This window comes from Rutilus rutilus (genome assembly GCF_951802725.1).
Source record: "Rutilus rutilus genome assembly, chromosome: 7".
In the NCBI taxonomy this organism is placed as follows: Eukaryota; Metazoa; Chordata; class Actinopteri; order Cypriniformes; family Leuciscidae; genus Rutilus; species Rutilus rutilus.
Genome location: NC_140221.1, coordinates 12,493,073 through 12,517,150, shown reverse-complemented (window position 1 = coordinate 12,517,150; position 24,078 = coordinate 12,493,073). Strand labels below are relative to the sequence as shown.

The window sequence follows — 24,078 nt, the reverse complement described above, 5'->3', positions numbered from 1 at the left end:
CAGCCAATAGGCACACGAGCCGTCTTGCCTATGTCTGTATGCTGCCGCAGCGCGTTTTACAATAATACAAAATTAAGGATAATTTTTTGGCTTCAATATCTCGTGGAAAAGGGATTTTCCCCTAGCGTAAGATACTTACGCAGTACTCGGTCCCTCTTCTAGAGAGAACCGAGGTTACGTTAGTAACCGAGTACGTTTTCAAACATGTCTTAAAGGCACAACAGCAAAAACAGCCCATTTAATTTAATAATTTAATTAAAAGGTCACAATAAAGGTGGAAAAACTCTAGTACATTAGAAACTGTTGTACTGATCAGATTAAAATGGGTTAGAGAGAAAAGTAATGCACCATGGTACAACAGTGCTACACACGCTATCAAGAGAGAAACTAGTAATCAAGAGCGTAATTGAATTATTGTGTAATTGAGAAACAAACTCATTAAAAGGTCTTTAGAATCGCATGGAAAGACAGCACTTCCGTTATAAAAAGGCTCTAAAAGCATCCAGGGCCAAGCATCTCCGCAAACTAATAGAAAATAACCAAAAATATTTTTTTTTATTTAGTACAGTGGCTAGATTAACAATAAACAGACATCACCTGAACAAATGATTCCATTACAGTTTAGTAGTAATGTCTTTATGAATTTCTTCACAGAGAAAATCGAAAGCATCAGAAATATGTACTACCTTTGACAGCGTCTAATGATTCAGCCTCAATTATCACCCCTCAAGAACAATTGCAGTGCTTTACAACTATAGGACAGGAAGAGCTAAATAAACTTATCATTGCATCTAAACCAGGGGTGTCCAAACTCAGTCCTGGAGGGCCACTGTCCTGCAGAGTTTAGCTCCAACCCCAATTAAACACACCTGAACCAGATAATCAAGGTCTGATTATCTGGTTCAGGTGTGTTTAATTGGGGTTGGAGCTAAACTCTGCAGGACAGTGGCCCTCCAGGACTGAGTTTGGACACCCCTGATCTAAACTAACGAAATTTTTATCAGATCCAATAGGGGTGGGCGATATCTCGATATTTAAAATATATCGAGATATTTTTTAAACACGATATGGATTTTGACATATCGTATATATCGATATATTGTTTATATTTATAAAAATTGTGTTATTTCAAATGTAGGCACGTTGCGCGTGGCAAGCGCGCTCATAATGTAAGAGACGCCGGCGCGACCACAACATTGCCCAACATCAAATGGCAAACGTAATGCAAGCGGAATGAAACTGCTCGTTATTGTGTGGTTGAAGGACCGTTTATCAGTTTGGACCAAAGCAGCGCGAGCCGATCGTGATCATGCGACACTGACTACACAGCGCTAATGATCCAGTAAAGAAAGCATTTGAATTCGCCACAGAAGTATTAACATCGCTGCGAGATCTAGTGAGAAACATTCACATTTCTCCGTTATTAACGGATCAAACAGCGCTGACGTGGAAACCAGGAAGAAACATTGTGCCATGAATGAACTATCCAGTGTCCACAGATCAGCAACATTCACCATGGATTTACTGTAGTAACACTACAAGTAACATTACGTCGGTTTAATTTTGACATTATGAATACAATTGCCTCAAATGTTAATCTGAACTAAAAAATAAACCTTTGTTTATAACTACTACAATATTACATTTAATTTTTTCCAAGGAGCTGTTTTGTTTTATATGCTCCTAGAGTCAATTATAGCTCCAGAATTGCTCAAAGTAAAAAAATATCATGATGTTTATGATGTTAGTTTTAATTATAAAAAAAGAATAAAAAAATATATTATTTAAAAATGTCGCAGAAGCACTTGTTCCTACATGAACTGCCTACCTCTTTGCACTTCAATAAAAAATACTTGGTGGTATTTGGCATATTTGTTTTTGCAGTAGTTTTTGGGGGGTTCTTTTTCCTGTAAAGATATCGAGATATATATCGTATATCGAGATATAGCAAAATATATCGAGATATATTTTTTGCTCTATATCGCCCAGCCCTAAGATCCAATACCCACTAAATTACTGAAAGAGTTGTTACCTGTAGCAGAAGAGCCTCTTCTCAATATTATTAACTCGTCTTTATCTCTAGGTCATGTTCCAAGATCGTTCAAGCTGGCAGTTACTAAGCCTCTCATTAAAGAAATCACAATTAGTTCCAAATGAATTAGCAAATTACAGACCCATTTCAAATCTTCCATTTATGACTAAAATACTAGCAAAAGTTGTGTCTGCTCAGTTGTGCTCTTTTTTGCAAAATAATGATATGTATGAAAATTTTTAGTCTGGATTCAGGCCCCGTCATAGCACAGACAGCACTGCGCTCATTAAAATGACAAATTATTTACTTCTAGCTTCTGACTAAGGCTGTATCTTAATACTAGTTTTACTTGATCTTGGTGCTGCGTTCAACACTATAGATCGACTACAAAATTAGACTGGTATTCAGGGACAGAGATTAAAGGTGCTCTAAGCGATGTCACGCGTTTTTTAGGCCAAAACATTTTTTGTCACATACAGCAAACATCTCCTCACCATCCGCTAGCTGCCTGTTCCCTGAACACACTGTAAAAAAACATGGTCTCTGTAGACACCCCAGGCTCCACAAACGCAAGAAAAACAAACTGGGCTCACCCGCACCACGAAACATATCAAACTGTTCCAGCCAATAACCGACAAGAAGGATTTGGGGTGTGGTTTGGAGGGTTTGTGCGTGGATGAGGAGGAGGGAGGGACGAGCTAGCCTCTGTTTTGTTTGACAGTACTTTAAACGTCAACAAGAAGTGACGTCACCCAACATCACTTAGAGCACCTTTAAGGTGGTTTAGATTGTGCCTATCAGACTGTTTCCATTTTGTCTATTTAAATGGGGAAAAATCTAAGATAATGTCAGTTAATTATGGAGTGCCGCAAGGATCTGTGTTAGGCCCTCTGCTATTTTCAATATATATGCTGCCACATGGTAATATTATAAGAAAAAATGGAATTAGTTTCCTCTGTTATGCCGATGATACTCAGTTATATATTTCATCACGACCAGATGAAATCTCTAAATTATCTAAGTTGACAGAGTGTATTAAAGATATAAAATATTTGATGACCTGTAATTTTCTTCTATTAAATTCAGCTAAGACTCAACTCAACTCAACTCAACTTTATTTATAAAGCACTTTCAACACCACAAGTGGAACCAAAGTGCTGTACAGAAGGTATAAAAAGAGAAAATAAAAACAAAAACAAAAACAATACAAACAAATGACACACTTACAAAGCATTATCAAATGCTAAAGAAAACAAATAAGTTTTGAGCGCACTCTGAAAAACACCCAATGAAGGACACGTTTTTACAGACAGAGGAAGGTCATTCCAGAGCCTAGGAGCTGCAACAGAAAATGCCCGATCACCTTTACATTTTAAACGGGATCGCGGAACCATGAGAAGCAATTGATCATTTGAGCGCAGAGATCTACTAGATTGACAGCGGCTGATTAAATCAGTAACATACTCAGGCGCTATACCATGCAGAGACTTAAAAACATACAACAACGCTTTGTATTGAATTCTGTAGCGTATAGGTAACCAATGTAGTTTAATTAACACTGGAGTAATGTGCTCTCTCTTCTTAGTACCGGTTAAAAGTCTAGCAGCTGAGTTCTGAACGAGTTGCAAACGGGAGAGAGAAGCCTGACTCACACCCAAATACAACACATTGCAATAATCCAAACGGGATGACACAAAGGCATGAACAACCTTCTCCATATCGTCAAAAGAAAGGATAGATTTCAATTTAGATATTGATCTAAGATGGAAGAAACTATTCTTAACGACAGCATTGATTTGCCGGTCAAATTTAAGTTCCGAGTCAAAAATGACACCAAGGTTCCTCACGCTAGACATTTTTTTCCCAGGAAACAACCCCAGGCAGTCATCATCCACACACCCCTTATTTCCAAATAAAATCATCTCTGTCTTATCCTCATTTAATTGGAGAAAGTTATTCGCAAGCCAACACTTAACTTCGGCAAGACATGCCTGAAGAGACTGAATGGCAAATTTATGCCCATGTTTAAGTGGTAAATAAATTTGAGAATCATCCGCATACAGATGATACTGAATCCCAAATTTCTCAAAAATCAAGCCTAAAGGGAGCATATAAAGGGAAAATAAAATTGGTCCCAGTATAGAGCCCTGTGGAACCCCACACACAAGAGGTGCAACGGAAGAAAAATAATCCCCTAAATTGACTGAAAAAGTCCTATTCTTCAAATAGGAAGAGAACCATTTCAGGGCTAAGCCCTGAATACCAACCTGATCCCTAAGGCGATCAATGAGAATGTTATGATCAACTGTATCGAATGCCGCTGTAAGATCTAACAAGAGCAAAACAACACGGTTTCCAGAGTCAACACCTCGCAGGATATCATTAGAGACCCTCAAAAGAGCAGATTCTGTACTATGGCCAGCTCTAAAACCTGACTGGAATCTATCGGAAATGTTATTTCTCGTTAAAAAGTCATTAAGCTGTGCATTCACAATTTTTTCTAGTATCTTAGAAATAAAAGGCAATTTTGAAATCGGACGATAACTACTCAAGTCAAAGGGATCTAAGCCGTTTTTTTTTAAAAGGGGCTGAATAACCGCATGCTTAAAACTAACCGGAACAACACCAGATGACAAACTAGTATTCATAATAAACAGAATACTTGGGCCAATTGAATCAAGTACTTTCTTAAACAGAGAAGAAGGGAGCACATCACCAGGAGACCTGGTGGGCTTCATATGAGCAGTAATATCATTAAGCTGCTGCAAAGAAACAGGCATAAAACTGGTTAATTGGTTCGGAAGGTCAACAGAAGCAATACAATTATTGCCAACAGATGAAATCTGAGATCTAATTCCATCAACCTTACCAATAAAAAAGTTTAAGAGCTCTTCACACATGTCAGCAGAAGGAGTGAGTGAAGGAGTAACAGTAGGGTGAAGAACAGAATTTACAGTAGAGAAAAGTACTCTAGAATTATTACAGTTTCTGGAAATGATGACAGAGAAATAATTTGATCTAGCCAATTTAACAGCTCTTTGATACTCGTTCAAATGGTTCTTCAAAATCTCATAAGAGATTTGTAATTTATCTTTAACCCATTTGCGTTCAGCTCTCCTACACTCCTGCCTAAGAGCACGGGTAGTACTGTTTAACCAGGGCTGCGATTTAACTTTTTTCCCCCTGACTTTGACAGGAGCCACAACATCTAAAATCTCTAAACAAGAAGAGTTAAACTGATCGACCAACTCTTCTAAACCCATACAGGGAGAGGGAGACTCGATCAATGAAAAAAAAGGAGAGACATTAAAAACAGCTGAAAAACTACTAGCTGTGCATGGATTGAGTATGCGAGATGAAACCGAGGCAGAAACAATATTATCCGGCACACCACAAGGAAAGTTAGGATTTAAGATAACAGTCTTATGGTCAGAAAAAACAGTATCAACAATCTTTATGCTATCAACAGAGAAACCCCGAGATAATGCAAGGTCAAGCGTATGACCACGTTCATGAGTTGGACCCGAAACACATTGTAAAAAATCAAATGACTCTAATAAATTAAAAAATTCTTTGACCAGGGGCTTTGAAGGGCAGCACACATGGATATTAAAATCCCCCAAAATTAGAATATTGTCAAAAGAAGGGACAATACCAGATAAAAATTCAGAAAACTCCTGAATAAAATCCCCATGAAAGTTTGGGGGTCTATAAATCAAAACACATAACACAGATTTAAAAGAATTCAGCGTAATTAACTGAGATTCAAAAGTGCAAAAAGACGCAGAAGGTGAAAGTCTACACTTAAATTTGTCTTTAAAAACGACTGCAAGACCCCCGCCACGACCAACAGACCTCGGGGTACTAAAAAAACTACAACCAGGAGGAGAAAGTTCAGAGAGAGAAGACATTTCACCAGCATTAAGCCAAGTCTCAGTAATAAATAAAAAATCAATTTCATAAGAAAGAAAAAGATCGTTTAAAATAAAGGTCTTATTTGCCAGAGATCTCGCGTTAATCAACGCCATTGTTACTGGAGTGGGAGTGGTATCGGAGGAGGATTGCAGAGAGGAATCATAGAATGTTACCGGACTCCCGTCACGTAAAGAGCGAAGATTCCGATGATTAACTCCTCGATCTGCAGACTGTCGCCTTACGTGAACCATCCGTGAAGACCGAGGCATCAACGCCGAAGACGGAAAGACAGGCACAATGTATGAACATCTCAGGTTCACGACCACGGCCTCCGCCATCGAAGAAGCTGGTCCGATGACTGGAAACTTCCCGATCTTCTTCGATCTCACAAGGACTCCAGCACGCTTCCCACGCTTCCTTCGCCGTTTCCTCCACATGCACAGACATCCCGGCAGGTAACACATTTTCCTCAATGCGACTGGCACATAATGCGAGTGCAGATGCCAATCATCTCTGGGATCGCGAAATAAACAATCGGACACAGCCGATCGAATATTAAATAGCGTCATGCGATCATATACCAGAGGGGAGCAAACAGAGCGCGTGATAAAACAAACAAGAAACATTACAAATAAAAGAGACAAGGACAGACTGTGGCAAGCCGGCAAACATCCTGGCGCCATCTTGACTGTCAGACTCGACCTGACTTACAGATTCAGTTAATTTCCACAAATGAATAAGCGAGTTTAACTGTCTCATTGGACCAAAATCATGTACACAGAATCTCTAAGAATACAATTTGCATTTAGAAGGATGTACTGTTACTTCATCCTTCACGACCTGGGAGTATGGCGGAAAATCAATGACAAATTTAACGGAGCACACAACTGATGCTGGCGCGCGCAGTAAATGACATTCGTGAGAGGATAACAGATCTACACGCGTGGAAACGGGAACTCGCGAGCTCATTCAAACCGCATGCTCATTCCCCACGCTCTCGCACTTGATCTCCTCTCACCTGCTGCTTTTGCTCGCTCGAACACTTTTATTTTTGGCAGTCGAGGGGCGGGACTTACTGTTTTAATAACCTCAAATGTCATTGGTTACAATGTCATTGGACGCCTGTCCTTGACTTCAGACATGAGACATCACTTAATTTGTTTTATTTATTTATATTAATGTGTAATGTGATTTAATGCATTGTTAATATAGAATAGATTCTTACCAGATACTTTATTAACAGGAAGTCTTACTAGTGATTGCATTGTGTTGTTAAGAGATAGTTACAGACTGTAATGACGCATTTCCATGGTTATTAGCATTCAATATGCTCATAAGGAAGTTTTATATGTGTTCTGACTTTGTGAAGTGCTCTTTGTTTAGAACCTACATCACACCGCTATATACTGCTCAATTGTGGTCTAACTATAAGAAAAAGAGTATGCAGCGGCTAAAGGTAGCATACAATGATGCAATGAGGTTGCTGCTCCGTGTCCCTAGGTGGCAGTCATTTGTTTTGTGTCTAATAGACTGCGACTGCCCTCACTGCGAGCTAGTTACTGCCTATGGTGACTCTTAGGACTCACCTGGCATCCTTCTCCGAGACTGCTCCTCCGCCCCCCGCCCCCCGCCCCCCCAACCCGCAAAGCTCGCCGGTTCGCCCGCTTGCCTTGCCTGCTTGGGGGACGATACCTGTTCTCCCTCTGTTCGAGCCGCGCAAACCGCGCTGCTCACAGGGGATGTCAGGAGCGGACGGTCACGGGGCTAGCTTTCTCTCTCCCTCTGTTCAAGCCGCGCAAACTGCGCCGTTCACAAGGGAGGCTGGAAGCGGACGGTCGGGGTTAGTTTTTCTTTACGTTATAAGAAAGCTACCCTGCCCCTGCGCCCCATTCATGCGTCACTCACCGGCGAAAGGAGAAAGGAGTTGTTTTTAGTCCCACCGAGGATGGACTGACCTCAATTTCTCATACATTTCTCAGTTCCCTGATCAGGCAACTGGAAATATCAATATTGCAGCAAACGAGCTTGTTTTAATACAAGCACGCCTGCAAGCAAACGCCGAAGAAAACATGTTGACGCTCTCTTATGTGCTCGTGCATCTAAAGCCTCTGTGTTCCCCCCTGTGGCTCAGTGGTGGAATCTTAGGTTTTTCGCACGAGAGACCGGTGTTCGAATCCCGGTCTAGCGGCAGATAAATTATGCCGCCAATGCTTCGCTCTGTCAGTTCCCTGAAAGGCGACTGCAGATGTGCATTTTGCAGCCAACGAGCGCGTTGTACAACCCGCTCACCTGCACCCAAACACCGTTTCTATGGTTTCCGTGCGTCACTGGCGTAAGGAGAAAAGAGAGTGTTTCATTTCTCATACATTTCTCATTCCCCTCTGAAGTTCGGGCGACTGGAAATGTCAGAATTGCAGTGAGCAAGCCTGTTGTAATACACACATGCCTGCAAACAAACGCCAGCACGTTGACGCTCTCTGATAATACTCGTGCTAACTGAATGACAATGTGTCTCCCCCTGTGGCCCAGTGGCAGACTCTCATGTTTTTGCGCGCGAGAGACCCGTGTTCGATCCCGGGTCTACCGGCAGATAAAATTATGCCGTCAATGCTCGCTCTGTCAGTTCCCTGAAAAGGCGACTGCAGATGTGTATTTTGCAGCCAACGAGCGCGTTGTACAACCCGCTCGCCTGCACCCAAACACCGTTTCTATGGTTTTCCGTGCGTCACTGGCGTAAGGAGAAAAGAGAGGTTTTCTGGTCCCGCTGCGGACGGACCGACCTCCATTTCTCATACATTTCTCATTCCCCTCTGAAATTCAGGCGACTGGAAATGTCAATATTGCAGTGAACGAGCCTGTTGTAATGCACGCAGGCCTGCAAATAAACGGCAGCATGTTGACGCTCTCTGTTTCTATGGCAACTTCTCGCTCGTTCAGTTCCAGTAAATGTGACTGTTCCAGTGTATTCTGCAGTAAACAAGTCGGCGACGCAGCACGCTTGCCTGCACACAAACGCCGCTTTTACGGCTACCCAGATAAATCCCATAAGAGTGAATTTTCTGGTGTCCCGGCCACGGCCGATGGTGTTTTATGTGTAGAAAGAATGCCCACTGCCCAGTGCCCATCTCTACACACAAGCACAGCCCGTCACACAGGGCTCGCGCACAAAAAATCGACTCAGATCGATTGCGCATCAAACGTGGTAAATGTGCCCACTACCCAGTGCCCACAAACACTACGTTATGCATGTTTCACGGTTTCTGTAAAAACGAAACCAACGTGCATTCGCTTCACTCAAGCGAACAATGCTTTCGGTGTGGTAAATGTGCCCGCTATCCCGCGCCCACATCCACGCACAGACATGACAGTTCCTACGGGACTCGCCCAGCCCTCCCCCTCTCGGTTGACCGCCGCAGAGGAGTCGAGCGCGGGCAATCTGCCCGCTGTTATCAGCGCGCCCCTGCCTCAAATGTCACGAGCGCGACGCTTGTGTTACAGCACACCGAAGCCTCTCCATCGCTGAGCGAACGGAGCACGCTTCGTATTCAATCCCTAGCTATTCATGCAGATGCATGGGCAAAGCTGCCTGGGGTTTCGAAGTGGGTGCTAAACATTATAAAAGAGGCTATTCGCTGCAGTTTCGCCGACGCCCTCGCCGCTATACGGCGCGCGTCGAGACCACGGTAAAAACAGAAGTAGCACATTTACTTCGAGCCGAAGTGGCGAAACTATTGAGCAAAGGGGCCATAGAGCCTCTCTCTCAAGTTCAGAGCAAAGGAGGGCTATACAGCAGATACTTCCTGGTACCGAAAAAAGACGGGGGTCTCAGACCCATACTAGATTTAAGGCAACTGAACAGAGTGCTTGTGAAGCGACAGTTCAGGATGCTCACGACCAGAAAAATCCTCGCGCAGATTCGCCGAGGAGATTGGTTCGTGTCAATAGATCTGAAAGACGCGTATTTTCAAATACAGATAGCGTCACGTCACAGGTGATTTTTGAGATTCGCCTTCGAGGGCCAGGCATATCAGTACACAGTCCTGCCGTTCGGTTTATCCCTGGCACCCCGTACATTTACGAAGTGCACGGATGCGGCGCTCGCACCCCTCAGAATGAGGGGCGTGCGAGTACTGAACTATTTGGACGATTGGCTGATTCTAGCGCAATCTCGCTCAGTGCTCATAGAGCACACGACCATTTTACTCGATCACCTCGAGAATTTGGGTCACAGAGTCAATTGGGCGAAGAGCTCTCTGTCCCCCAGTCAGACGATATCTTTCCTGGGCACAGAGCTGGACTCGCTGTCCATGATAGCGCGACTATCACCACAGCGCGCGGTAGACATTCAGCATGCAGCGAACTCTTTCCGCTGCGGCGCATCTGTCCCGCTCAAGAAATTTCAGAAGATGCTGGGTCTCATGGCCTCAGCATCATCAGTGCTCCAGCTGGGCCTGCTCCGCATGCGCCCACTGCAGTTCTGGCTGAAAGCGCGAGTCCCACGCCGAGCGTGGACATCCGGTCTGCTTCGTCTCAAGGTCAATCAGAAGTGCGTCACAGCTCTGAAACCTTGGAAAGCGGACGACTGGTACCAATCAGGTGTAAGCCTGGGGACTTCCTCGAGGGTGAGGGTGGTGTCTACGTACGCATCCACCTCGGGATGGGGAGCGCTGCTCGAGGGCAGACCGTTCTTCGGCCAGTGGTCAGAACGGGAGAAGCTTCTGCACATAAACTGCCTCGAAATGTTGGCAGTAGACAACGCGCTGACGCGTTTTTTGTCCCCGAATAAAAGGACGCCACGTCCTGGTCCGCTCGGACAACATGTCTGTGGTGTCCTACATAAATCGCCAGGGCGGCCTCAGGTCCAGGAACCTGCACAGGCTAGCAGAACGCCTCCTGGTATGGGCTCAGCGCAACCTGCGCTCGCTGAGAGCAGCGCACGTGCCAGGGCTCCCAAACATAGGACCAGACAGACTGTCCAGGAACAATGTTCCGGCAGGTGAATGGTCTCTACACCCACAGACAGTCCAACTGCTGTGGAAGAAATTCGGCAGAGCGGAAGTAGACCTGTTCGCGTCTCAAGGAAACGCTCACTGTCCGGAATTTTTCTCCAAGAGCAGGGTTCATGTATGGCCCCGCCGCCCGCTCTATGCTCTTCCTCCCGTCTCTCTCCTGCCTCAGGTGATAGAGCGGATCAGGGAAGAAGGATGCTCAGTACTGCTTGTAGCACCGTTCTGGGAAAACCAACCTTGGTTCCCAGTTGTGATGCAGCTAGCGAGCACTGCCCCGTGGCCAGTGCCAGTGAGGGGAGACCTCCTCTCTCAGGCCCACGGCTCGATCTGGCATCCTCACCCGGAATTGTGGTCCCTTCATGTCTGGGCCATCAACGGGTACATGTTGAACTCCCTAAGGGAGTATTAAACACGATCACGCAGGCTAGAGCTCCGTCTACAAGACGTCTCTACTCCTCGAAATGGTCAGTGTTTTCGGGCTGGTGCACAGCCCGTGGCGTGTCACCCACAGACTGTGGAGTGACGGAGGTGCTTCCTTCCTACAAGAGCTGTTGGATAAGGGCAGGACCCCTTCCACGCTCAAAGTTTATGTGGCGGCTATAGCAGCGTTCTCGAGAACAACGCTTGGTCAGTCAATAGGAAGGAACGATTTAGTCATCCGCTTCCGTAGAGGGGCTAAGAGACTGAATCCTTCCAGACCTCCCTCAGTCCCCGTATGGGACCTTTCTACGGTGCTGGAAGCCATGAAAGGTGGACCATTCGAGCCTTTACAGACGATTGATCTGAAACATCTGTCTTTCAAGACTGTGCTTCTGCTGGCTCTCGCTTCAAGTGAAGCGGATAGGGGACTTACACGCGCTCTCTGTGAGCGCGACGTGCATGGAATTTGGGCCTAATGACTCGAAGGTTATACTCAAACCTAAGCACGGTTATGTTCCAAAATCCCTCAACACACCGTTTAGGGCGCAGGTCATCTCCCTGTCAGCCCTACCGGTCCCTGATGAGGAAAGAGACGCGAGCCTCCTTTGCCCAGTCAGGGCATTACGAGCTTATGTGTCTCGCTCGTCTGTTTTCAGACAGACAGAGCAGCTCTTTGTTTCGTTTAGCGGGCGTTCTAAGGGACTAGCCGCGTCGAAACAGAGCCTATCCAGATGGATAGTTGATGCTATAGCGCTAGCATACGCCTCCAAGGGCATGCAGTGCCCGTTGGGTGTCAGAGCGCACTCCACGAGAGGCATGGCCTCTTCGTGGGCCTGGTCGAGTGGGATTGCCTTGCAAGATATTTGTACGGCGGCGGGCTGGGCCTCCCCGTCTACATTTATAAGGTTTTACAACCTAGAGGTTCCCGCTCTGCAGGCCAGGCTGCTGTCGGTCTAGTTAACCAGTATTATCTGACCTGATGCTATCAGCTCAGAATGCTGCGTCTACTGAGCACAGCTCGATGATCAACAGTGAAAAGCAGTAGCACAAAGATGTGCCTGGGCAAACTGTGTAAGACCCACATTTCCCCATCAGTTCAGGCCGTACCCCGCCCTGTCTGTATGATGAAATTCGCGTCTAAGCGACGCTGCCATATGTGGAAGAGTGCGGCTTCGCCCCTCCCTCTTCCCGGACTCCCTGTGAGTTCCCTGGGTGATTGTGCACTATATGAACCCCGGGCTTTCGCCCTTGGGTCTTTGGTGTCAGATCCCAGCGTTTTGCATTGGGTCCCCCTAGCGTAAGATATCTTACGCAGTACGAGAGACCTCTCGTAAGAGAACATACTCGGTTACTAACGTAACCTCGGTTCTATCTAGTAGAGGGAACGAGTACTGCGTATCTTGCCGTGCATGCACACGCTCTGGTTGCTTCGATGATGAAAAACCAGATAATAGCTGCCTGCGAGCGGTATTTATAGGCCTAGACCACGCCCGTTTCGGCGGGATGTGACGCAGCGGGCGCGAAGCACCCTCATTAGGTCTGGCGTCACGCCAGGCCTCGCTCGATAGGCTGCTGCAGTTGCCGCAGAACAGCCAATAGGCGCGCGAGCTGCCTCGCCTATGTCTGTATGCTGCCGCAACGCGTTTTGCATTATTACAAAATTAAGGATAATTTTTGGCTTCAATATCTTGCGGAAAAAGGATTTCCCCCTAGCGTAAGATATCTTACGCAGTACTCGTTCCCTCTACTAGAGAGAACCGAGGTTACGTTAGTAACCGAGTACGTTTTATGTGTCGATTGGACAATTCAGTGAACCATATAATTGAAGCCCTAGTCAGTCCTCTGAAAAGCTGTTATAGATACACTTCGAGGCTTAGACGACACTGGTGTAATAGCCTGTATATTCTATAGGCTATTATGGAATTTTTTATGTATTTTTGTATCTCCTTTTTTATGCTGTATGTTGTGCTATATGGACCTGTGTCTGCAATAAAGCTTTATATATTGTAAATCTACCAAAATTTGTATAAATTTTTACGTAATATAAATGGTTCATTATATTTTCTATTAAACGTAAAAGTGGTTCTGGCTTCTCAAGTTAAGATACAGTACACAGCATTAATTGTAGCTTACAAATGCCTTTTCAGAATTTGCTACAGAATACAGAGGAACAAAATGAAACCCAGCAAATTATTAAACCCAGCTTAAACCCAGCAAAGTAGATATTACAACATTATATAGTGATCTTAATCATCTAACTTTTTGTAAGCAAATAACCTAATAAGAGAAAGTATGAGGCAAGTACAGTACACAGCATGAATGATTACACCCCATCTGAACATAAAAAAAAAATATATATATATATATACATATATATATATATATATATATATATATAAATGCATTCATGCTGCCAAAACCCCTTTTACATTTAATAGAAAATATAATGAACCACTCAAATTTGACATAATAGTAATACACAGGATGATAACGAAAAGCTTGCACAAAAACTCTTGCTTATTGATATAAACAAGTAATTTATCTTTCATCCAAAGCCCTTGTTATATTTACAACTATTTAATGGACACTTTTTACATTTCTGAGGTTCTCTGATCCAATATAATTTTGGTTGAGTAAACGTTAATAGTGGTGAATGGGAGTATAGTGGTAATGTAGTGGTGAACTACAGCAAATATGACTTTGCATTCCCATTTTTCTTCAGTTTCTTTTAGATATTTTAATGCCAATAACACAACTAATCATATTTGTCATAAATCATAATCATAAATCATAGTGTTATAAATATAAAATGTAAAAATGTATACGAATTTTGGTAGATTTACAATGCTAATAACCATGGAAATGCGTCATTACAGTCAGTAAATATCTCTAAACAGCACAATGCAATCACTAGAATGACTTTCTGTTAATAAAGTATCTGGTAAGAATCTATTCTATATTACCAATGCATTAAATCACATTACACATTAACATAAATAAAACAAATATCATGTCTGAAGTCAAGTGAATTATGGGTCATTGGACAGGCGTCCAATCACTTCCGGAAAATGGGAAGTAACCAATGACATTTGAGGTTATTAAAACAGTAAGTCCCGCCCCTTGACTGCCAAAAATAAAAGTGTTTGAGCAAGCAAAAGCAGCAGGCGAGAGACAGCAACTTGTCTTTCGAAAATCATATTTCATATGTTACAAAAACAGACTGTCCTGAACATGCTATCTGTTTCTGATGCAGAAAAGCTAGTTCATGCATTCATGACCTCTAGACAAGATTACTGTAATGCATTACTAGCTGGTTGTCCTTCATCCTCAATAAACAAGCTACAATTAATAAAAAATGCAGCTGCAAGAGTTCTTACCAGGTCAAGAAAATATGATCAAATAACACCAATTTTATCATCTCTACACTGGTCACTTATTAAGTTACGTATCAATTACAAAGTATTGCTACTGACCTATAAGCCTAAACGGCTTCGCTCCTGTGTATTTAACTGATCTTCTATCGCCTTACATCAGGCTCGTTAAGGTAAAAAAAAACTCTGGGCTTCTGGTAGTACCTAGGATATCTAAATCCACTAAAGGTGGGAGAGCGTTTTCACATTTGGCTCCTAAACTCTGGATTAGGGCTCAGATTCGCTCTCAGATTCGTGAATTGAATTGAATTAAATGAATGAATGAATGAATGAATGAATGAATGAGGCATTTATATAGCGCTTTCATATGTACTACTGTTCTCCCAAAGTGCTTTACAATCATATCAGGGGATCTCTCCTCAACCACCACCAGTGTGCAGCATCCACTTGGATGTATAGTTTTTAATTGAAAAACTACAACAGCTAACATGGCTAACACAGCTAACAACTGAATCAACACTGAACTGACTTTAGCTGAACAACAGCCGAAATGCATCACTTTCCTGTTATCACTGTAAAGCTGCTTTGAAACAATCTATTGTATAAAGCGCTATATAAATAAAGGTGACTTGACTAGTGCACGTAAACACAAACGCCGCTTTTGTCTTAAACAGCTCTCTCACAATAAGGGGTGTTTATTTGGGTATTATTTTATTGTGTGTTTGTAAACGCAGTCAACGACTTTCATAGGTCAAAGAAAGAAGTGGTTGATGTAATGGATATTAAAGATAAGGATTTAGAGAAAAAGTGAGAAAGAGAGTGAAAGACAAGGGATTACTATCAGTCTCTGTAACAGATGAGCTGGAAGTGATGGTGCTGGGAGGGTAAGGAGGGTATGCTCCACCACTCATGGCCACAGAGTGAGTAACCCACACAGCAGGGTCAATGGGTCGGATCGGCTCATCTAAAAATAACAGAAGAAAAGTTTAGTTCAAGAAAGAAGTTTAGATCTCTATTACATCTCAATCAGTACTTTTATAATTCAGAGTTTCTCACTGCGGGGCAGTGTGAAGTATCCCTGAGGTGAAGGGTCCCAGCACTTAGCAACAGTCAGGATGATGGGTCTGCAGCCAAACACACATAAACAAATTCAATGCAATGTTTAAACATGATGTTATACCACAAAACATTTAGGACATAACTCAAGAGACGCACCCAGGTTTGTGTACAATGTCTCTTAGCACCTTCACAGCATCATCATTACTCATGTTCTCAAAGTTTATATCATTCACCTGTAGATGGAAAAAGACTTTATAATGAACATCAAAATGACAAACATCAGAATGAACAGATAAGTGGAGAGAAAGTACAGCACCTGCAGCAACATGTCTCCAGGCTCTATTCGCCCATCCGCCGCCACAGCTCCTCCCTTCATAATGGAGCCGATGTAGATGCCTCCATCTCCCCTCTCATTACTCTGACCAACAATACTGATGCCCAAGAAATTATATTTATCTTGTAGAAACAGAGAGCGAGAAAATTACATAAAATCCATGCTAGATACAGCTAGTTTATTTATATTTTATTACATTATGAAAAGTTTTAGATAAAAACTAAGACACATAAGTATTTTTGAAATACCAAACATTGTTACACATTGAACTCACCCATGTTGAGAGTAACAGTGATGATGTTGAGTGACATTGTGGAGTCAGTCACACTGCTGAATGATGATGCCTAAAATAAAATCAATTTGAGGCAGCAAATGACAATATAATGTAATGATATTACATTCTTGAATATACAAGTAACCTGAATTAGCACTATAACAGTTAAGTAACAGAGTGCATACATTTTCTGTTTATTATATTTATATACTGACAAATACAACTGAGAACCTCAGAGAAAAAAAAAGAAAAAAAAAAAGAAAAGAAAACACTGTTAATATTTCACAAAACAGTAAACAGTGAAGACTTTAAGAGTTGATGCTGCTTTACCCGTTCTAGTCTCGGTGGCCGCTGTTTCCTACGCCTGCGGTGTCTCTTTAACAATCTGGAGGCTGTACTCTGTTCTGTAGAACTACTAAACCTGCATAGAAAATTGAACAAGACATTAAAACATGTAAAAGATGAAAAACAAACAAACAAAAAAACTAGTGATATGTTCCACACCATTCATTTATAAAATCATGCCAATATCATGTAGTTGGCAGACATTATTATATCCTTTGAAGAAGATAGAGACTGTGCACAAACCTAAATATCAAATCCAATTCAACATTTATGAGCATAAACTCTAACTGTTAATGTTTTCAAACTAACACAAATCCTAAAATAAATTTGTACGAGATCACTTTTTAGGTGTCTTTTTCAGGCGTGACAGAAAGCTGCTGTCAATATCTGAATTCTAAATCCTCTTGAAAACAGATCGTAGGTACTACTTTTTCCAGTTACACAATGTGTACCTGCTCATGGTGTCATCCTCATCTGAGTCACAGAAGCTGGTGGTGTCCAGTTCACTGCTCATCATGGTGGAGGAGCTTTCATAGCCGGCCATGTGCCGTTCTAACCGTGTTTGACCATTCACACGAGACCCTGGAGAATCAATAAAGCAACAACCAGGTAATTTCTAAAACAACAATTTGGTTATATCTAGATTTATTAGCACATTTATATTGCACATTATACCCAGTGTCATCAGAACTCATTCACTGCATTTCCTTGGCATTATGTAAATGAATCATGAATTCATTATGAATGAAATAAATGTACACATTTACAGTGGGTATAAAAAACTATACACATTCCCAGTTACTGAAACCAAAAAAATGATTGTAAAAAAAATTGCATTAGTGTGCACACCCAGGGCATTGTGCACACCAGGGTGGCGAGTGCACTCTTGCTCATTGCCTTGAACGATTGCTCCTGTCTGCCTTGCTGCTGGTCAGTGTCTGTAAGCTCTGTATAGCCTTCTGTTTTGAATCTCTATTTAATATCATTCCTTGTTGTTCTTATTTGCTAAATTTAACTAGCTCATCAACATATGTTAGATATTGTCTAATATTGCCTATCACATTAATCTGACATCGCTAGCTTTTATCTAAATCGTTATCACTAGCACAACACGCTAGTATCTCGCTAGCCTGTTAACCTGCCATCCGTGCTTGCCGTCTTTTCTCTTGCGTGTGCCCGTACCTTTTATAATTAAAACAACTGTGGTGAGTAGGATCAGTCAACAAACACGGTGAGTAATGTCTTCTCCTGTTATTGTCACTTGCACTTCATGTTACATGTATAGTATAGCATTCTCTGTCACATGATTTACATGTGATAAATGCAGGGAGACAGTCAGGCTGACGGAGAAGATTTCAGAACTAGAGACACGCATCCAAAGTTTAATTAAGGTTAATAGTGAGAGTGCAAAACTAGAGTTTTTTTTTTTTGCAAAAAAAACCTACAGCTGGTCCACAACTAGGGTTGCCAACCGTTCCGTATAATACGGAATCGTCCCGTATTTGACACATAAAAGTCTTGTTCCGTATTGAACTGATACGGAACGCACTTTGTTCCGTATTTTTGAGAATCAATTCAGTGCAAATCCATGACAGACACATATCAGACTATGAACGAAGACATTTGTAGGCTATGATAAGAAAAAAAAAACCCTACGGTGCGGTAGATACTAATTTCTCCCTCTGTTTGTCTTTGATCAGCGTAGTGTTTTTAACATCTTGGAACGTCATCAGAGAATGCCCTTTTAATTGGTCGTTTCAGTCATTGTGAGTCACGTATCGTAGCAACGATGACAACAAGTGACAACAGCGGGAAATGTAAAAATGACTCTTACCTCCGAGCAGCTGGCGAAAAAGAAGAGAGCACAAAAATATACATACAGGTGTTGTATTGCTTGAATGCAGTATTTGAGTGCAATATTTTATATTTTCTTTATTAGCTGTTTTTTAATGTATTATTGTTTTGCACTGGAAAGAAAATTAACTATAATGGAAGTATAATTATATAAAGATATTTGCACTACACTTCCTTAAAATGTTGTCTAATTAAATAAAAAATATTTTTTTTTTGCACTGGAAAGAACATTCGAGAAGTCTAATTCTAGTGCATAAGTTCGCACAAGGCTACAGAAAACTGTTGTGTTTATTTTTCTTCAAATGCAGTCTAAGCCGATGAGTTTTGAATTATATATTTTGTATTTGTTTAAGTTAAAAATAAAACGTATTATAAACTAAACAAATCCATGGTTCATTGTTGGCAAAATGACCATGATAGCCTTTATATTTCACATCTATGTGGTTCAGTCTTGTATATTGATTAGGCCTACTTGCTATTCTATAAATATAGGCTAGGCCTAATAAGTTGTAGGCCTATTATAATATGCTATAATGTATGAAATATATTTATCTAAATATCAATTAGTTTCCACAATATTCACCAAAAGTCATCATTTCAGGGGTTATTTAAAAAAAAAATATTCCGTGGGGGCATGTCATTAGCCCCCCCCCCCGTTCCTTATTTCTATTTTGGCAACCCTATCCACAACGCAGCTGCTAGAGTTCTCACCAGAACCAGGAAGTATGACCATATTAGCCCTGTTCTGTCAACACTGCATTGGCTCCCTATTAAAATTTTTATATATTTTTAATTATTGCTCATTACTTACAAAGCACTAAATGGTTTAGCTCCGCAGTACTTGAGTGAGCTCTTAACGCATTATAGTCCTTCACGTCTATTGCAATCTCAAAATTCCGGCCAGTTGATAATACCTAGAATATCAAAATGGACTGCTGGTGGTAGATCCTTATCTTATTTAGCAACAAAACTTTGGAACAGTCTTCCTAACATCCGGGAAGCAGACACACTGTCAGTTCAAATCTAGACTAAAAACACATCTCTTTGACCTAGCATACACATAACACATTATAGACTTCTTTAATTCAATGTTAGGCTGCATAGATTAGGTCAGCCGGAACCAGGAACACTTCCCATAAATCCTGATGTACTTGTTACATCATAAGAAGAATGGCATCTAAGCTAATATTAGTCTCTCTGTTTATCCCAAGGTTTACCGCAGTCCGCCGGATCCAGGCCGTATCTAGATCTGATGAAGGACCTGCGCCTGGACACGGTCGTCGTAAGTGTCCTGAAGTGTCAACTAGTCTCTCCCCTGTGAAGGCCTCCTTCACCCTTTACCTCTGTACAGATAAAACGTTGTCAGGATAATTCCATTTCACGTGGATACTCGGAAGTGATAAAAATTCTGTATTATAAATTTTAAGGCCAGACAAGTAGTTTATTGAGGGTTGGTTTATAAAGAAGGACTACATGCCTGCACACATATATATTCAAACACGCATACCTATAGACTAAACACGTAATACGCATGTGCACGCCATCAGCGTTCTTACAGGTTCGTGTTTTTAAAGTTTGCGCAGAGAGAACTTAAGGGTTTTCTGTTAGAACGGTGTCGTGTAAGCGGCCCCTAAGTTAATAACTAATGTTCGTTGCGACGGAAGTGAATCAATCAAAACTAACTTTAGCTGGACAATAACTTTATTCCAGAGCTACTGTAAAGCCAAAACAATCTCTGTTACTTTAATTTCCTATTATCACTGTAAAGTTGCTTTGAAACGAACTATATTGTTAAAAGCGCTATATAAATGAAAGTGACATTATGGGGCAAGGTACTCGGTTTGGAATAAACCAATCACATTCACATTCAACTTTTACTGAAAAGTAATCATAATACTTCGATCATCATCATTTTAATGATGCTGATTAACTCTGAATTAAAATCAGCTTTTTCTGTGATTTTAGCATCTTAGCATCTTCTTAGTCTTCACTTCCTGCTCTTCACTCTTCACTTCCTGCTCAGCTACTGTTCGGACGCTCTTGCTTACTGCTCCACGCTTTGCTCTATCGCTTTTATATTTTTATATTTTATCTCCTTTTATCACCTAATTTTAACTTCAGCAAATCAACACAGTGCTCAAACGACAAAGCTTGGATTACTACAAAAAGCAGGATTCTTTTATAACTGTTTAACTGCCTACATTCAAAAGGACAAGAGAGAAAATGCCTCTTCTGGTTCAAGAATCTATTTGCTGCACAAACTGCCACAGACTTTTACAAAGGATTGCAGTTCTTGAAACAAAGTTACTTACATCACCAAACCAGACGGAACACACAACAGAGCTTCGTCATGGATGCCCTCAGCATACAGCCGGTGAGTCAGGCCATTCTGAGTGTAGAGAAACAAGCCTTAACTGATCGACATACAAATCGATGGCGCAAACAGGGAGCGAGACCCAAAGGCACTTGAGACATCAGATTGTCACGAGCATCACATATTGCAGCAGTAGCATCCTCTACCCCAGAAACGACTCTGACAAGGATTGCAAACACTTGTTTCCTACCACTGCCTATACATATTGAGAACAGATTTGAAGTATTAATGGATGTAGATGAGGAATAACACTAACACTGATGCAAACTGGCGCTCAAGGTCGAGCAGACAGCGGCACTAGGCTCAGAGTGCAGCCGAGCACAGGACTCTGATAGTGGGTGACTCTATAATCAGAAACATTAGCAGCAGATATACAACTACGTGCTGCCTTCCAAGAGCAACAACTTCTGATGTAAACAGGGATCTTCAGAGCAGTCAGAACTCCTTAAGAAGGATTTCAATTAACTTTTTGAAACACTTAAAAGACTGAAAGTTCAGACATTCATCAGTGGACCACTCCCAGCAAGAGGAACAAACAGGTTTTCATGGTTGCTTGGGCTTAATACATGACTGCAAAAAACCTGCAATATAAAAGGAGTGAAGTCCATTGACAACTTCAATCTTTTCTGGAGTCAGAGACAACTGTTTCAACAGGATGGCCACCACCCAAACAAACTTGGTTCAAGATTCAGCACCCAAGGACGACTTTCTGGAAAACAGCCAGGGAAGCCAGGACAACATATCACAGCAACAGCCCCTCTCACCAGACATGTTATTCCTCTCTCCAGCATCTCCACTTCTGTACTTCTCAGAGAAAATGGAAGAACTGGTGTATGCTTGAACCAAACTATCCCACTCTATTGCTGCGAGCCCCCAGATATCAATCAAAAAACGTCAGGCCCCGCAACCACCAAAGCCTGCGGGTCCAGGTTGCCCTCCCCCACCTCCTGTGAGAGCTCTTCGGCCTCTGCCACAACGTCAGGGCCCACACCCTCCTCCCTCTGCTCGAGGTGAACCAAAAACAACTGATACCAGCTCTCAGTGATATGTTCCGGGTCCCCGCTATGATAACAGTAACTTTCTCAAATGCACTTTTAACCCCCTGGGGTCGGCGGTATCGCCGGCGATACCAGCTCGCTTTTTTTTTATCAGTGTAAAAGAAACTCATAAATACTCTGTTGACTTTGATTTTCCATAGGAGTTTCATACATCAATCGATCCTGTTAAATGTGTATTATTTTTATGTATACTCACAATAAAAACAAAGTGTTGTGCTTTTCGCCAAATAAAGAAAAATAAACACGAAGCGAGTTCTGCCTTCTCTGTGTCAGTTAAGTCCATTCTGAAACGCGTCCGAAAATGAACCATAACTCAGCGAATACTTCTCACACAGACACGTGAGATATGTCTTTATGAAGCTTGAAATCTCTTCTTTTAAATGAAGTAATTTATATAAAAAAACAAATATTCTCAGCTTATGTAGTCCCTTTAAAAGCAAGGAGAGGTACCGTTTTTTCGTTCTCCCTTCATTATCTCTGATGAGCTGAGGCAGCCCCGCCCCCGGCACTATTCACATGGTAAATAGTTTAGGTGATCTATGCATCGCACACGCCCCCCGATCAATGCCATACAAACACAGTTTCTTCATCAGACTCACTGATAGTTTATCGCGTTTTGAGTATGGCACGCTTCTCCGGTAAAGACGCTCTTCAGATGATTCTGGACAGCGAGGAAGAATTCACCTTTTCCTCAGAGGAAGATTGTAACTCGGACGACGAACGGCAGCATTTTGAAGAGCGAATTGATCCCGCCGAGGACACAATTTCGGAGTAAGTTTTACTGTTATATAATTATTTTTCTGATAATATAGAACTCATATGAATTTTCAGACTATATTTTGCTTAGTTTTGGCTAGCTTTTGACATCTTACAGGAAAGATTGCCTTACAATATCCCTAACATTCGTGTATATGCTCAAGTGTAAACTTTTTCAATGTGATAGGCTATTACTCTCTAAACATATTTGTATATTAAATATATTTCACTCAGTTTTGATTAGCTTATAACACTGATTATCATGCTAAAATACTGCCTTATGTTTAATGTAGCTTATTTGCGAATATCTGCTTAAGTGTAATGTGATTTAGTCTAAATATATTTCAGCCTCCGGTAAAATATGTGATAGCCTAGGCCTACTGTCTAAATACTAGACATTATATATCTCTCTCTCTCTATATATATATATATTAGGGCTGTCAAAAATAGCGCGTTAACGGCGTTAATTAGTTGTTTGTTGTTAATTACGTCAATTTTTTTAACGCATTTCACGCATGCGCAGTGTGACAAATTATTCAGTTCAGGAAAGTGGTTGGGAGCTAGAGGCGAGATGGAGCAAGGTGAGCAAAATGGGCCTATTGACGGATTCAAATATAAAAAGAATGTTGATGGTACAGTTAACAAGTACAAGGTTATTTGCAAGATTTGTAACAAGGAGTTTCAATTTCACCGGAGCTGTTCAAGCTTGAGGTACCATGTCAACGCCAAACATACGTTTGCTGGGCCGTCAGGTGCTTTGCGCCAGACCACGCTGAATGTTCGCAGGCCATTAACAAAATCAGCCTCAGATAATTTGACCAACACAATAGCAAAATGGATTGCAAAGGATTGTAGACCCATTAGCATTGTAGAAGACTCAGGTTTCCTTGTTGTTTTGCAAGTGGCGTCTCAAGACTCATCCTATAAGCCACCGTCAAGAGCCACAGTTATGACGAAAATCCACGAGCTCTATGAAAACGAAAAAGAAAAAAGGAAAGAGGTCTTGGCTCAAGTAAATCATATCGCCCTGACAGGAGACCATTGGACATCAGTGAGTAACAACAATTACCTCGGAGTAACTGCACATTTCATCAGTGACACGTGGGAACTGAAGTCTTTTGCGCTGACTATATTAAAAACTGAGGAGCGTCATTTTGCGGAGGCTTGTAAAGAACAGTTCCTGTCTGTTGCACGTAAGTGGGACATCGAGGGCAAGACGACAACCATTGGGACTGACAGTGCACGCAACATGGTTGCCGCAATTCGACTTACACGCT

General features: G+C 41.9%; 1 protein-coding gene across 1 annotated transcript in view; it reads right to left on the bottom strand.

The window, feature by feature from the left end:
- Positions 1–24,078, bottom strand: part of LOC311294159 (segment polarity protein dishevelled homolog DVL-2-like) — an 81,968-nt gene that overhangs the window by 14,243 nt on the left and 43,647 nt on the right. The window contains exons 5-11 of the mRNA XM_084414875.1: positions 17,212–17,341; positions 16,745–16,835; positions 16,415–16,484; positions 16,123–16,262; positions 15,963–16,039; positions 15,804–15,871; positions 15,586–15,711 (exon numbers count right to left, since the gene is read on the bottom strand). Coding sequence (XP_084271001.1) covers positions 15,586–15,711; positions 15,804–15,871; positions 15,963–16,039; positions 16,123–16,262; positions 16,415–16,484; positions 16,745–16,835; positions 17,212–17,341 — 702 coding nt within the window. The remainder of the gene's footprint in view (positions 1–15,585; positions 15,712–15,803; positions 15,872–15,962; positions 16,040–16,122; positions 16,263–16,414; positions 16,485–16,744; positions 16,836–17,211; positions 17,342–24,078) is intronic.